Genomic DNA, 17,567 nt, shown 5'->3' with positions numbered 1-17,567 from the left:
GCTGTATATTAGTATAGTTTTTTTGTCCTATATCCTGCTTTAGGTTGTTCTGTGATCTGGTATCTGGGTCAGTAGCACTACTTTAAATTCTAAATAAAATAAAAATTGCATAGTCAGGACTCCTGTCGACTAATGGGAATGAAAAGACTGGTAAGGGGAAGAAGGGTGCATAGAACAGAAAGGGGATTCTCTTCCTCACCTTCCAGAAACCTCCGGACTCTAAGGATTATTCTTGTGAAGTCCATGAATTATTTATCTAGTGGAGAAAAAACAAACTCCTTAATAGGCAGTTCTTAGAAAACCACTAAGTTGTTAGCTAAACACCAGTAAGCTAGAAGTTTAGGAGTAACAGAATGGTGGAGAGGGGAGGATGAGTACTTTCAGAGAACAAGAGCTGCCTCGCTACAATCCTCCCAACACGTACACCAGCACACACACTCACACACACTAATTCTTCTGGGATAAATAATTGCTGATCTCTGCTCTTAGAGTATTCCAGTCTTTCTTTCTTTCAATTATATCACTTAAACCTACTTTGGCAAACTTTCCAGCCTCCAAAACTGTGAGAAATAAATTTCTATTGTTTAAGCCACCAATCTATGGCAGCCCAAGCTGATTAAGACACTAACCTACCTGTGGATAAAGCAAATTAGCCCAGATTGGGAATCACAAGTTATTTTGGCCCCCATGCTCTAGACTGCTTCACTAATTGGATCGAACTGCCACAAAGGAGTGAACAGGGAATTTTCCTCCCTAAGCTTTACTTATAAGTAGGAGAAAAAAACATTTGAGGCTGTTTCCTCTCCTTAGTTGAATGGTAAATCGATAAACAATTGTGAATCTGCCTATACACTAATGCCATCTGATGAGAACAGGATTTCAGCATTGATTAGAATAAATCTCCTAAATATTTCTGAACTTTACAATTTGACCATTGAGGAAAGAGCAATTCTAGCTGTAAAGGTCACTCTACAAGGCCACCCTAATTCCAAAACCAGACAAAGATACTACAAAAAAAGAAACCTAAAGGCCAATATCCCTGAAGAACATAGATGCAAAAATCCTCAACAAAATATCAGCAAACCAAACTCAGCAGTACATTAAAAAGATCATACAACATGATCAAGTGGGATTCATCCTTGGTATGCAAGGTTGGTTCATTATCTGCAAAACAGTCAACATGATGTATACCACATAAACAAAATGAAAAGTAAAAATATATCAATAGATGCAGAAAAGCATTTGACAAAATCGAGCATCCACTTATGATAAAAAGTCTCAGCCAAGTGGGAATAGAGGGAACATATCTCAACATAATAAAGACCATACACGACAAGCCCATAGCTAACGTCATACTCAATGGGGAAAAGCTAAAAGCATTTTCCTTCAGATCAGGAACAAGACAAGGATGTCTACTTTCACCACTTTTATTCAACGTAGTATTGGAAGTCCTAGCCATTCTTTCTATGAAATAAGAATTGCAAAGAATTCTTTGATTTACAGATAAAAGGAGTGATTTGTCCTGAACTCTGATCTTGGTTATAAATACATTTAAATCTTTTTCAAAATGAACTTTTGGGATTTAACTAAGAAGCATATTAAAAAGGAAAAAAGAATGTCTCTTCTGCCCACACATTTATCCATTTGAGCAAGAAAAAAATTATAAATATTTGGGTAAAGAAAAAAACCCACAATTTTAAATTTCAGTAATTCTATAAGTAGTTATTTGAATTCAACCATGACTTACTGCTTAGTTTCTCTAAACAGTAAGTCAATATATAGTGCTTTGCACAAAGTAGATGTCATATGTGTAGAGTATATTTGTTTAGCTAAATGAATTCAAATTAATTTTCTATTTGAAATCTGTTAAGCATAACAGAACAAGTATATGAAGTATAACTTTCTGAGTAATGTAGTAGATTTCAGTGGTCCTAAATAGCTCATAAAAGATTTATGATTCAGTTAGAAAAAAGATGAGAGAATCAAGTAAACTGCAAAGAAAGTGAGCTAAATGTATTTTTGAAAAGTACAATGATTTTAAAGAAAATATGTATATTCAGAATTTAACCTTAAACACCAAACTATTGACACAGCACTCTAAATTAATCCTAATTTACTCAAATCCCAGGAATTTTCTAAGAATCTAAGATGAAGATTTTGTGTGTGTGTGTGTGTGTGTGTTTGCAAGTGTGAAAAGTTCACCTTGAAACATTTTTCATTGCAGTGATCATATAGATGATTCTCCGGGAAATATCTGAACAAAACTTTCAAGTCAGTAGCCCTATTCCACTAGTACCAATGATAAAATACTACTCAGTGAGATGTGTTTAGAATTAAATAGAAACATTTAAAAATAAATGACAGTTAATACTTGCTGAAACCCTGTATATAAAACATATGCACATACAATAAGAGTTATAATTCATTTATTTCTTAATTTTTATTGAATGACTTTTAACTGATTCACATTACAAAAGAATGTACACTTGTATTGAATTTCAGCTATTGTGGATACCATTTACAAGATCATTTTATTGTAATCGGATCAAATATTCCTTTGCATATTAGTCAAGATACAACACCCCTTTCTTAAAAAAAAAAAAATAACAAGTAGAATAAATTTGAACTCCAGCAGAATCAGTGACGTGGGTGTGTGATGAGAGAAAAGAATGTGTGCTCTAGAAACCGCCAGGAAGAGAAGACCAAAAATTAGGCCTGCGGTTCCTGAATTTTATGGCTCACTCAACTACAAATCACTACAACCCTTTAAACATAAGGGCCTGAACTAACACTCTTTTACAGACATTCAGTAAATATCTGTTCATTCAGGAAATCTGGATTGAGTGCCCCATGGCAGCCACTGGGCTCTCTCTGTCTGCTTAGGTTGCCATGATGGCCAGAGTGAGTGTACAGCCTTGGTCCCTAGTCAAAATAATCAGAACCTTCTTTTAAAAATTATATTCATAATTATATTCATTTTTAGGAATGGACATATCTAAAATTACTAATTAGGGAATTCACCAACATAATATGCCTATGGCCCTATTAAGAAAGCTGAATTTGTCAAGGAGAAGAAAAAGGCTCTCTTTTGAAAACGACTAGAAGTCCTTGTCCTAAAATTTTAACATCTCATACATAGGAGAATGTGGAGCATAAAGTGGTGTATACCACATATACCACATTTCAATGCATGATCATTTATCATTTTGGAGCTGTCTTCCTTATGTATACATGAAAAGTCCATATTTTGAATATTAATTAAAAACTTCAGTTCTTAAACTGTCTCAGCTTCCCTATTTTTGAACTAGATTTATTTCATAGAACAAAGTATTTCTCTCGTTTTCATATAATACACACTTCAGCTGATAGTTTTTAAAGCGGTAAAATAGTTAATAGTTTTGTTTATAAGGTATGCTGTTCCTTGTAATCCTTCAAAAAAAAAAAAAAAAAAAAAAAAACCTGAAGTTTCTGAGACCCAACAGGAAACACAATATTGAGGACATGAACTAAATGGGTCCTTCTCAGAGTGGTACGAACTGTTGTAAATTTTTGTCTCTAACTTGATTCTAATTATGTTACTGTCTACCTCTGTATATGCAGTTTCACATTTAATATGCAACTGGCATCCTATTAGATTCTTCTTAGAAAGGACCCTGAGAATAAGTCCATTGAGAAATCACATATTAGTTATAGTACCAGCTTGAAGTTTTAAAGAGTGTCTAATTTTTTAAAAAGCCAGGAAAAAAAAATTCCAACAAATGAAGCTTATCACCATGTAAAGAAGAATATAAGAATATATACTTAGCATTGCAATGCCCATCTAGTTTCAGTCTTTACCTAAACATTTTTAAATGTATGAAAATCTCCTAAGTTTGAAAAAAGGAAATTTATAAGAATATCGAAACTCTATTTGATAGGATTCATGCCCGAGCCTAACTTGTGAAGTGATCTTGCTACAATAACCAGAATTGGTTTTCTGTGCAATTCAGATAATCCATGGCCTGGTTTCAGGTTTCTGTTATCCGTAAGTACAGTTGGCCTCAGGTCCGTGAATCCAGAGGCAAATCTGGGCGAACTTGAGGGGCGTGATGCGGACAGCCACATTGTAATCCTTCTGTACACCATGGACGTCCACCCACTGGTGGCCTGAATAGACGGCGATGATTTTGCGCTTCCAGCTCTTTTTGTCTGGCTCTTTCAGACGCAGGTAGACGCCGGAGCCAGTGGAGCCTGACTCGGCATCGCAGTACTGGTAGAGGAGATCGTTGGACTCCTCGGACACACTGCAAAAGCGGTAGACCAACTGATCTGCCCTGTCATGATCAAATCCTGAGAAGTGAATCATTCCCCCGGGCAGCTTCTTGATGGTGGGACTGATGCCGAGTTCCATGTACTTCTTTTTGTGAGCGCGCTTCAGCTCCAGAAGAGCGTAGTCAAAGTCCAAAGCGGCGTCTCCCCTCCCTCCTGTAACCCAGCCTTTGGGAATGTGGGTATTCTTGACCCGGGTCCACTGGAAGGAGGGCCTCCCCTCAGCTACTCTCTGACCCCGAGCACCTGCCTTTCTTCTTCTTCCCGCCCTGGCTCTCTCCTTCAGATTCTCCTTGCTACCCTCTGTCTGGTCACCACCATTTGCTTCTCTCCTGCTCTTCTTAGAACCCCTACGTTTCTTGCCACCGCCTTTATTTCTCATCTTCAACAATCCTACCCTAAGCTTTTTACTCCCTTTGATATAGTCCTTTCCATCATGAACGCAGTGGGCAGCTGTGAGGACGTGATTAGGGGAGATGAGAATGCCGCTGCAGCCCGTGGAGAGCTTCACGGCTGTATTGAAAGGAAAATTGGTTAAGAATCTTTTGTCCAAGATGCTGAACCTACTATCTGTGCCATACACCTGTCTCTTTCTCCTAACAGATGTTCCTTTTGTGGTAGTATTTTGCGTTGGCTCAAGGACCAAACCTTGAACTTTCACCCTGGTCAAGGTTCGGGTGCCATTCTCAAAGACAGTCTCGTATGAAAGAGAATCTTCCAGTTCAGAAAGGCTGGGAGCTGGGAGTGCTTTCTGGCATTCGATGCCACATACTCTCTTTAACACCATCTTAGCATCTGCTTCAAATGTGGGGCTGGTGAGATGGAAAGTCCTTTCATTGACAAGCCGGGGTATTTTTCTCAAGTGCCACGTAAAATCCTGTTCCATCTCTGATCCATCAACGATGGTCCACCCAAGCATGAAACATATCAACCAAAATTGCATATTTTCCATTTTGTTCTTCTTTGTCCTTAAAAATAGAAAAGGGGTGGATGAGGGAGAGAGAGAGACTTTATAATGTTTCCTTTTTAAATGTTATTTATCCATTTCATTTAGACCTTGGGTGCTGAATGCACCTTCACCACAAATAAGATTCCTTATTTTCACCATACTTAGGTTTTACTGAGATTAAACACCCTGCTAAAGTAGGCTCATCCAGATTTCCAAAATCAGTCAATCGTTTTTTACCCAACCTTCCCTCCACCAGCCCTAACCCACCTCCCTCAACCCCCAGCTGCCATCTCCACCTCTACCTCCCCAGACAGCACAATGCATGAGAGAGTAGGAAAGGATGGTTAACTGGGGCCGGTGTTGCCTACCCCACACTCTCTTCCTTCCTAGGTCTCCTTATTTCCAGATGACTTAGATGTAAAGATAGCAGCAGATATCCTGCACTTTTCCCATCCATAGCTCCTTAAAAGCAGGGATCATACATTCCTTATCTCTAGAGTGTAAATGCCTAGTACAGAGCTCAAAAAATTCATTGGAATACAGTGAATTTCCCTGAACCATCGTTTGCAGACCTAGCTGACTGATGGTGTAATGGAAATCACCAGATAATATTCTAAAGTCAGTAGAGGTTTTTTAAATAAATAGGTTCATCTACTATTGACCTGCTTTATTTTTACAAGCAGAGCCCCTTGTCATAAAAAAAGAAAATATCCACAGGCCACTTTAGGCTAAAGAAAGAAAAATGTACCCTGCACTTGTTGTTGTTTTTTTGGTTTTTTTTTTTTTTTTTGGTTTTTAAACAGCATTGTGCCTGGAACTACCATCTAACCAAAGCAACATAGAAAAATGCTTCCTAGTGGGATTTTATTGCATGTTAAAATTAGTTGTAAGAATTTATGGAGCACAGGCTATGAGTCTGAATGAGCCAGTTGGGGGAATATGACCATGATTAAATATACTCCCTTTCGTCACGGGTCACATCATTGAAGAGCAGTGCTTTTGTGTGAAGTATTTTTAAAGTTGTCAGTACAGTAGTTGATAAATCATCATACCTCTTCAATTGTTTACATCTTCTTCTCCTCTTTTCCCACTTCTCTAGGCTCACTGGTATGTTAATCTTTTTAGTGGAACAGATGTTTGTCCGTTGTGATAGTGCGGGGAGTGGTAGCACTCTTAGGAGCAGCAATTTTGAAATCATAAGCTATGCTCCAAGTAGTTTTTAACTAATAGCTGAAACATACCGGCTTAGCAAATGATTTACACTTTGTAAATTCAAAGTCAGATTATTCCTACAATATTTGCACTCTCAATGCTTTCTGATAAACTTTTTTTGCCTGTTAGGAATGTTCCTCAACCCAGGGTACACGCAGGGCATGAAAAGCAGAAGTTGTCTCTGATGCAAAGTTGAATATGGGCATCTCTTGATATGAGTTCATTTTGCCATATGTGAGCACAGAATTTCATTAATAAACTAATAACATCCTTTTGATAAAACAAAAAATATACATGAACCCCTTTATTGTTTAAACATGTATTCACCAAACATGGCATAATTAATTTGAATCACCATACATTTGAACATGTTAAATAAGTTTATATTAGGTTGGTGCTAAAGTAATTGCTCTTTAAGAGGTTAAAAAATAATTGCAAAAAACCGCAATTACTTTTGCACCAGCCTAATAGTGATCTCTACCATACCTTCACATCAGCAAGATTACATAGAACTTTTGCAATTTACATTTTTTTTTATCTGCTCACACTTGAATGCTGAGTAATGGTGACACTGGTTAATATTAGACTGTATTGTTTGCTAAATAGCTTGTAATTTGTTTTATTTGCGCGACGTCATTCTTCTGTAGAGAGTGATGGATATTATCCAAAAAAATCAATGAAGAATGCATTTTGGAAAAAAATTCACACTTAACCATGTTTCCCCGATAATAAGACTTAGCCGGACCATTAGCTCTAACGCGTCTTTGGGAGCAAAAATTATATTATATATTATATTACATTATATTATACTATACTATACTATATTATATTATATAAGACCCAGTCTTATATATAAGTCTTATATAAGTTATAAGACTTATATATAAGTCTATATATAAGTTATATATAAGTCTTATTTAAGACCGGGTCTTATATTAATTTTTGTTCCAAAAGACGCGTTAGAGCTGATGGTCCGGTTAGGTCTTATTTTCGGGGAAACACGGTATGTCATAATTATTTTCTAATCCTTACCATGGCAAATTTAACTTTATACAAAGCAGTAATTATATTGGTAATGATTTTATTGAGCCACATAGTATTTTCTTTTGTGATCTTTTATGCAATTTTCACAATGAATATTTCATCAATTTTATTTAATTGTATTGGAGTGCAAAAAGGCTAACTCAGTAATTCTACTGAGACCTTGAAATCCTGTTTAACTGGGTAGTTACCAAGATGAAAAATTATGCCTTTGCCAAAAAGAAAAAAACAACAATCTAAAATCAGAAAGTTATATGCTGCCTCTTAGTTTACCAATAGATCGAAATAGAAGATTAAAAAGATATATATATATATATATATATATATATATATATATATATCACATCATTGTGGATATATATATATAATATATATATATATAATATAATATATATATATATAATATTGCTCACAATCAAGTGGATAGAATATATATACATACATATATATATATTCTATCCACTTGATTGTGAGCAATATTTCAATCAAGGGAATTTTTTGGTCTGGGAAACAAACATTTAAAAACTGATTTTTCTTATAGCCCTTTAGATAACAGCTATCTATTGCATACTTAATATATGATTACAAATCAAAGACTGAAAGTCAGTCAAATATCCTCATTGAAAAATACATACAATCACTTTGTACATAAACAGTTGATACTAATGATCTGTGGAGTAATAAATGTGTACAAGTCATTCCTAGGCAAAATAGAGGATATCTAAATCATCGTAGTGTGGTATTGCTTCCCCAGTTAGGTTTAATTGTTTTCAGTACTTAGTCTTGCAACTTTTTAGCTAGCTGGGGATTAGAAAGGCAAAATGCAAATATTAAATAGCTCACAAGATGATCTTTTACTATACAAATCATTGAACTAGCATATGAACCAAAAATACATAAGTTCCCCTACTCTTTACCAAATAAAACATGCACTCTGTGCCATAATTCTGTAGGCAGACTTAAGAAAGCCCCATATAATGGTTGGTTTTATGTGTCAACTTGAATAGGCCACTGGGAGCCCAGATATTTGGTCAAACATTATGCTGGGTGTGTCTGTGAGGGTCTTTTCAGATGAGATTAATATTTGAATCGGTAGACTGAGGAAAGCAGTTTGCCCTCTAATGTGGGTGGGCCTCCTCCAATCAGTAGAAGGCCTGTATAGAATAAAAAGGCTGGGCCAACCCGGTGGCTCAGGTGGATAGAGCTCCATGCTCCTAACTCCAAAGGCAGCTTGTTCGATTCCCACATGGGCCAGTGGGCTCTCAACCACAAAGCTGCCACTTCAACTCCTCGAGTCCCGCAAGGGATGGTAGGCTCAGCCCCCTGCAACTAAGATTGAACACTGCACCTTGAGCTGAGCTGCCGCTGAGCTCCTGGATGGCTCAGTTGGTTGGAGCACATCCTCTCAACCACAAGGTTGCCAGTTCGATTCCTCGACTCCCGCGAGGGATGGTGGGCAACTCCCCCTGCAACTAAAATTGAACACGGCACCTTGAGCTGAGCTGCCACTGAGCTCTCGGATGGCTCCGTTGGTTGGAGTGCATCCTCTCAACCACAAGGTTGCCGGTTCGACTCTCGGCAAAGGATGGTGGGCTCTGTCCCCTGCAACTAGCAACGGCAACTGGACCTGGAGCTGAGCTGTGCCCTCCATAACTAAGACTGAAAGGACAACAACTTGAAGCTGAACGGCACCCTCACAACTAAGATTGAAAGGACAAAACTTGACTTGGAAAAAAGGCCTGGAAGTACACACTGTTCCCCAATAAAGTCCTGTTCCCCTTCCCCAATAAAATCTTTAAAAAAAAAAAGAAATAGAATAAAAAGGCTAACTCTTCTGTTAGAGGAAACTCCTCCTGCCTGACTGCTTTGAGCTGGGACAGTGGTTTTTGCCTGCCTTTGGACTCAAAAAGAAACACAATCAACTCAAAAGATTGTTACTAGTTTGTTAATAAAATTCAGTACTTGTGTATGGCAAAATATAAACTCTGTCATATCAAAGGATGTCCAGCTTGTTGTCCCCAGACCAGCAGGGTCGGAATCACCTGGGAACTTGTTTAAAATGCTAATTTCAAGGCCCGGTCACCTACTGTCCAAAACTCTGCAGGAGTAGAGCGGGTTCCTAACCAAACACGTTTTAACCAGCCTTCCAGGCTATCCTGATACTCATTCATTTGAGAATCCCGGCAGCAGCCAAGGCCCTGATGTAACAGCAGCTTGAGCCACACCCCAGAAAGCAGTCTTTCCAGGGATGACTGCTTAACCGAATGATATCTGCCTCATGTTTGTGTACAAAACAAATGTATTCTGAACTTTGCTCTTTTGCTATGTTAGCAACTACTAATATTGAATGGTTCCACCATTTAATGAAGAAAAAAAAAAGATTCAGACCAGTAGGCGTGTATGTATACCTCCATCATCCGATGCCACAGATCATGCAAGGGCATCGGTTCGCCAGCCCCATCTGGTGCCTTTTGAGGGAGCTCTGTTGCAGTGCCCCACAAAAATAAAACCATGCCCACATCTATCCTTGGGCATGGGAAGGGCAGAGCCTTGTAATGTGACCTCAGAATCACAGTAATAAGAGGACATGGATTCAGTTAGCCTAATTTGGCCTGTAATTTAAAATTGGGCAAATGTTTAAGGACACTTTCTTTTGGAAAATCTAAGTTTGCCTGTGGTAAAATGTCAATGTAATGTAAATGACAGCTTTTACTGATAGAGAAATCCATGGTTCTGTGGATACAGCTACATATACCCATCATCCTAAAAGCACTAAGTCATTGATCTAAAGAAACACAGTCCCAGCTGGTGGGGCAGCTGTAATATTTTGAAAGTCTTAGTGTCCCTTGTCTTCCCTCATCCTCCTTTTTCCTATCATTCATTATGAATGTGACCTTCGCTGTCACTTTCCAGATGGCTTGGATTTGGGGCTTCAAATTCCAATTTTGGTTAATGAAAGTGAGTTGCAGTCATGGCTCTCCACCACGAATCAGTGAACATATAGCTGATGATGGGTTGGATGGACCATGGAAACAAATGGAGTGGAAGGGAATTAGGAAGGAAGAATATCAGGATATGCAAATGAACTTTTACTGATACAGCAACTATTATTCCGAATTTGTACCTGGTTTATATAATAGAAATAACCACACATAACATAAGATGACTATTTTTTGTTTGTTTGCTTATGCTTTCTCAGAAATGTCATTGCTGATAATATAGAATATTTGAGTATCTATACCAGCCTAGTGGTTACAAATGCAGATCAAGAAATGAGAAGACTTGGGCTAAGTCTCATCTTTACCACTTAGTAGGCATATGAATTTGGACCATTCGGTAAGTTCATTAAGTTCACTGTAGTTTCAGTTTCCTCACCTGCAAAGTGGGGGCAATAATGATCTTCTACCTTTATAACATAATTTTGGGGGTTAAATGAGATGATGTATGCAAAAAAATCACCACTGAGCCTGAAGCATGGTAAGCATCAATAACAGGCTCTTTTATCACTACAGTTCTACCTTAATGGGTAAATGACTACCACTTTAAAACAATTTATGCATAAACCAAAGTTATAGTGCTTTTAGTTTTCTAAAAAAAAAAATCAATTATACAGTCAAATATTTTTATTTCAGGATGGTTTGTAACACTCAAATTTCCTTTTTTCTTGATTCTGTTTTGCTTGATTCTATTTTCCTTTTTTCTTGATTCTGTTTTGCTTTGTTTTGTTTTGTTTAAGGACAGCGTCACGTTAGAGACTTCCCAAATGAATTTTTTCCTAATTACTCCCTTCTATGAATATCTGTGGTTTTGTAATATATTTTTCTCGTTACTATTAAACTTCAGTATGATCAAACATTACCCAGCCACAGAACACTTGAAGTGCATTTCCTGCGTCTTATTTATAGCCTGGGTCTACATTAGGAATTCTGGAACTGAATCAGGCCCTCAGCCTAAAAAGAAACACAGTCCATGTCAAAATAATTATTCTAAGGGAATGACTTACAGTGAAAGAAAAAAACTAACTTTTTGAGAGAGTGTCTCTAGAGTATTACTGTGGCATGACATATTTATAGTTTAGCTTCGGTAGGGCAAGTGGATTAAGAAAGATTAGATGATTCCTCACTACATTAAATATTTCAAATGAATTTTGTTGTATATGAAAAATGAGTCTGCTGACTTACCATCAACGATCTCCACTGAATTGCTTTCCCTCACCAGATGTCAGTTTCACACCTACTCAGGCCTGTCTTTTCACCTGTCTCTTGTAATGTATAGTTAGGTAGTTGTCCATATTCATGTGTATAGTATGCTGCATGGAACACAATTTTGCATTAACCTGTTAAACATTTTTGGGGAGGGGGCTGGCGTGGGTCAGGGACTGCTCAGTCAGTTCAATGACCTTACAGGGATAACGTCAACTTCTACCTTAATGTGTACGTTAGGACACACCAATGATTATATAACCACTTTTTACAACTTGCTGGTCCCTTTTTTAGCCATCCATGATCCCAAGCACCCTCCAACATCACTGTCTATATTTACATACATACATTAATGTGAAAACATGCACCAGCCATCTTCCTCCTCCACCTGCTCAGTAAAGAGTGACACACAACAGGAAGATACTGTAGCCTGGCCCAGATATTCTAAATAAGTGCAGAGAGAAGTGCTGGTTTCGGCAAAGGCCACAGCAAGGGGTATGCGGGGGGACATTACTAATTAAAGTAAACAGGTGTAAAGCAAGCATTAAATGGATTAGGTTTTGGAGAATACTTGTAAAAACTTTAATAGTCACTTTCACAAATTGGGGGCAGATGTAGAGACGAATAGGTATTTTATAAAGTTCAATTCCCGACCCCCTTTAGGCCCTCACTGACTGTTAATCACCGACTGGAGCATTGAAAGGTGTACAAAATTATAGCCATGAGCAAATAACAGTGTTAGTGACGTTAATGAGCATGGGGAGTAAGAACTAAGGTATTTCAGTCATGGAGGCAGTGGGCACTTTAAGTACACTTGCTACCTCTTAGCTGTGTGACTTTGTGAAGGTTACTTAATCTCTCCAAACATTATTTTCCGCATTTGATAAACAGAAATAATATTTGAGAGTATTTTTGTGAGGAACTAATAGGATATAATATAAGCACAATGCCCAGAGCACACAAAAAAAAAACATTCAACAAAAGGCAGCAATTATTATTGCTAATATCAAACGATGGGAGTCCAAACATAGGTGGGTATTTACAAGGGCTGTCATACACCGCTAACTACTGTGTCCCTCATTGTTTATGCCAAATAATGGCTCCCAAAGAGAGCCACCTTCTGACTCCCAAAACTTAGGAACTGTTCCTTACAAGGTAAAAGAGCTTTTGCAAATGTGATTAAGGATTCTGAGATGAGAGTAGCTTGGATTATCCAGGTGAGCTCAATGTAATCACAAGGATCCTCATGAGAAGGACGCAGGAAGACCTAGAGTGAGAAGGATCTGCAAAGATGGAGGCAGAGGTCAGAGTGATGCAGGGTCACAAGCCAAGGAATGCGGGGTGGCCTCTAGAACCTGAAAAAAAGCCAGGAAACAGATTCCTTGAACTTCCAGAAGAAATGCAACCCTGTTGACCTGCTTTAGACTTCTGGCCTACAGAACTATAAGATAAAGTGTTATTTTAAGTCACTAAGTTTTCGGTAATTTGTTACAGCTGCAATAGGAAATTCATACACTTATAAAGGTAAGAATCTAGTTTTTTTTAAATTGTCTGCCCTGAATGTTTAGAAAGAAAAAAGTAGTAGGGAGTGATACAAAGTGGAAAAGAATGTTTGATTCAGAAACTTAAACATAAATGAAAAATTTCATTTTAAGGAAAAGTATCCAAACATGCAATTTTAGAACTAAAAGCATAAAACTTTATGGTGGCATGGAGCAGTATTATAAGAGAGAAAAGAGAATTGGAACAGGGTAGATAAATTTGTTTATTCAACAAATTGGATATTGAGGCCTATGCATCATTTCAAAGCCTCTTTCCTTGTTTAAGAATCTCTGGAAAAAGTCGAGAACCATATGATTTCACTTATATGTGGGGTATAAGATTGAAAGCAACAAACGTACAAGACAAAAAAGAAAAAAACAAAAACTCAGACATTGATAACAGTTTAGTGGTTACCAGAGGAAAAGGGGGGGAGGGAGGTAGAAGACGGTGAAGGAGGTTAAATATATGGTGATGAAAATTTGACTTTGGGTGTTAAACACAATGTAATATACAGATGGTGTATTATATAATACAATTGTACACTTTAAACCTATGTAATTTTATTAACTAATGTCACAATAGTAAATTCAGTTTTAAAAAAGAACCTATAATAGTTCTTAGCTATTGAGTTGCGCTAGAAAATTTCTAAGATCTCTTTCAGCTCTAAAGTCCTATATTAAGCCACAAATGAGAAAACACAAATAACGTACTCATCAGTGATCCATCCTCAAGAAACCGCAATTCCTAGTCCTCAGTAGTTGGAACTTTCCTGCTATCCATATTTATACCACTAGATGGCAACGTTAGCCTGTTGATAGCAAATCTAAGCTCCTGCATTTAAATTGTTTACATTCACTGAGCTGTGATATAGAATTTATTTTAAAAGCATATGGGATTCAGCAGGGGGAGATAATAATACAAAATTATTATGTAATGTGTATTATTATGGCTAATTATTATGTATTATGTATTATTATGGCTAATAATAATACAAAATGGTTATCACATATGGAATTTATCACAGTTAGAAAACCCACCTACAGGCCATAGAGCCCATCCTGATGAACTGAGAACTGATAATGCTGTCCACAGCCAGACAATTTTCTGGCAGGTGGTTTTCTAAAAACTATTGTGGTGCCAGCACATTTCCACTATGACCTACAGCACTGCTAAATAGTCCCCAAATGGCTGCAATGCATTTCAACACGAAGGAAAATCTCCAACCTGCCAAATATTTCACATATGTTTATCAGATACTTTATAATCCATTCCTAAAGGATATGCTCTCTGCTGATTTAATGCTGAAAATAAATGGCAAGAAAGTTCATTGACAATGTGCCAATGTCTATTCAAACTATTATACCATAGCACTATTTTCAAGTTTAGTTTCAGGAATGGAGACAAAGTAATGTCTGCTTTAAGAGTTTGGCAGTACTTGAGGGAAAGAAAGAAGGTAAAGTTACACAGTTGATTATTTTACGGTAACCCACATCTTCTGTTTCTCATCACAATAAAAAATACCTTCCCTTTGTTTTTTAGTTATTTTTCCAGGACTTGTACATTTCAATTTATGCAATGGATCTTCGAATCGAATTTGGGGTGAATGGCAGTAAGGGAGCACCAAGGGAACCCTCTGCTGGTTGGCTCATGCACTGACAGGAAGAACTCAACATATAGCTCCTGACTTACATTTATATCTTGCAAGTTGATCTGTGAAAGCAAAGAATGTTTGTAAATGTATTAAGTGTGTACTTTTCAGGCTTTAAAGCATTGTATGACCACAATGATGTTCACTAATCATACGTCAGTTTAACCTCTTTGAAGCTTTAGAAAAACTTTTAATTAAGCAAAGTTATAAAATAATACCTGTTATTATTAATAAGTGTTATTAATAAGAATTAATTGTAACAAGTGCTATTATTTTATAACTTGACTTTGCTGTTTCCTAACCTGTCATCTCAGATTTCTCATCTGCCAAGTTAACTCAGTGCTAGGTGAGGTACCTTCAGCCTCTAAAATTCTGAGCATGATCCTGCTGTTAAAATGCAATTTGCTTGCCTTGAACTTCGGGCAGAGAAAGATAATCTACTCAGTAGGGAAAATTAATTCACATTAGCAATTGTTTATTTTTAACATGTACAGCACATAGGCTAAACAATCTCACGTCTAAATACATGAAACAGATTCTTAAAAGTGTACAGGTTTCTGAGCTGTCTGGAAGAAAAGTTTGGAGAGTGCAATCTCTTTTCATACTAAAGGAGCTCCTCTAATATTTCCTTACAAAAAATAAAATTCCAAATGAGGCTTGGCCACTACTTTCAAGCCTAGCTGTCTTATTTGGCTGGGATTTTCACATTCTTTCTTCAAATTGTAAACCAGATTCTAAGCATAATTCTCCAAGCAGCAAAATATGACTTTTATAATCCTCTGTAGAGACAAATTTTCTTGGGATAAAATGAGAATTTCAGAAGTGAGTAGGAGTAATAAAAGCGGGGGAAACACCTAGATAGGACGTGCAGCCTCTTTTCAAATCAATGACACTATAAAAGGGTCAGAGGAATCAGGCCACAATGTTTCTACAACTTTCAAAAGCTTTTTATTATAGACAATGTCCAAACTACACAAAAAGTAGAATGAAAAGTATTTTAAGAAGTGGAGAAAAAAAGGATATCCACATGCGCTCATCACCCAGCTTTAACGCTTCAACAATTATCAACATTTTGCCAATCTTGTTTTATCTACCTCCCCCTTTTTTTTGCTAGAGTATTTTAAAACAAGTCCAAGACTTTTGAATTTAATTTTACCTTCTCATTTAAAAAAATGTTTTCCACTGCTCCTTTTGCTGACCTGTGCAGCCAAGTTGATTAGAGAGAGGGAGGGAAGACAAGAAGAAAGGAGAGGAGAGAAAAGAAGACAGAAGAGACTGATGGATTCTAGCTTCATAGTAACCCTGCCAAAGAGGCTTTCAACAACAGTAGACTTTCCAGGGATGCGTTTTACACCTTTTTCAATGGCATCTGTTAATAATCAAAAATAAAGAGGGTCCCCTCCGGTACTGCTTAAGTAGAAAGAATTCCATTTATATTCCAATGCAAACATTTGTTACTGTTACTGTTAAACTGTGCAGAGGCCGAATGGAAGAGAAGTTCGTTTCTTTGAGGACTTAAAGTGCGATGTTTTATCGCTATCTTTAGAGCCCTTCAAAGAAGCTCTCCTCAGATGGGTTCTGCCTTTCTGAGAGAAACTTCCAAGTTCTAGGGTCTCGCCCTGGGGTGGGGGTGGGGCGGCTCCATCCTTACCTGTGAAGCTTATTGAGTCCCTGGGGCGCTGCCCAGCTCAAATCAAAGAGCCCCCGAGATGGTCACCAACGCTGGCAAGGAAGGGAGGGCGGGGGCGCTGCTGCTGTGAGCCTAGCAGGCTGCCAGAGCCCGAGGCCGCCAGCCACTGCCGGGCTAGCACCAGGAGCTCGCGGCAGAGACTGCGGAGGAGGCGAGAGCCGAGCGGCGCGCCGAGGAGGGGACAGGGGAGGGGAAAGGGGGCGATGACGCCGAGCGGACGCGGGGGGAGTCAAAGGGGGAAGGAGGTGGGCCAGAGGAGAGGAGGGAGAGAGGACGGAGGAGAAGGAGCCAGGGGGCGAGGGTGGGGAGGGCTTTACTTGGAAGGCGGAGCAGACCGGGCAACCTCCCACCCCAGCATCTTTGTCCCAGGAGTGAATTAATTAAGCATCGGGAAAAATTCATGAATGGGTTCACAGGAGACGTCTGATCCTATGATAGTGTGCATCCCTTAAATATCTCAAGAAGATAGTCTAAAGTGTGTGGGGACAGGAGAGTTCTTTGAGTCTCATTCCCTCCGCTCCCTGTTTAGACCCCAGCCATACAGGAGAACCAGGGGTTCCAACCCCATCTCAAGCCAGCCTCTATCGGGGCCCTCGCTTCCCAGGGCACACACCGCACAGGGCAAATCCGATTTGTGCCGGGGCCAAGGGTGAAGTCACCTGTAGCCCAAGGTTCCCGCAGGCACCCAACACCCCACCGGAGGACCCGCGACCGCGGACTGAGCTGCTGAGTCTTGTGGGCGTCCTGTGCCGCCTCCAGGGGGAGCGCGTCAGTTTCCATTTGTCAGGAGGATAGTAGGTGGTTTTTTCTTTTTTGTTTTTTCTTTTTTTTAACTTTTGGCGCGTGTTCCTAAAGATCCTTGCCCTTCCCAGTCCACCTGAATACTAACTTCATCCTTTCTCACTTTTTTATTCTCTTCCTTAGGAGAGAGGTGCTCCTTTGGGGTGGGAACAGAGTGCGAAAGGGAACTTCATT

General features: G+C 38.5%; 1 protein-coding gene across 1 annotated transcript; it reads right to left on the bottom strand.

Moving 5' to 3' along the window:
* Positions 1-2,501: 2,501 nt before the first annotated feature.
* PRSS35 (serine protease 35) lies at positions 2,502-16,760 on the bottom strand. The gene is made up of 2 exons (XM_033095051.1): positions 16,554-16,760; positions 2,502-5,276 (listed from the first exon to the last, which is right to left on the bottom strand). The coding sequence occupies exon 2, from the start codon at positions 5,258-5,260 to the stop codon at positions 4,019-4,021; it is 1,242 nt and encodes a 413-aa protein (XP_032950942.1). The 5' UTR covers positions 5,261-5,276; positions 16,554-16,760; the 3' UTR covers positions 2,502-4,018.
* Between the last annotated feature and the right edge of the window lie 807 nt (positions 16,761-17,567).

This window comes from Rhinolophus ferrumequinum, chromosome 3 (assembly GCF_004115265.2).
Source record: "Rhinolophus ferrumequinum isolate MPI-CBG mRhiFer1 chromosome 3, mRhiFer1_v1.p, whole genome shotgun sequence".
NCBI lineage: Eukaryota > Metazoa > Chordata > Mammalia > Chiroptera > Rhinolophidae > Rhinolophus > Rhinolophus ferrumequinum.
This window is presented reverse-complemented; position numbering and strand designations above follow the sequence as displayed.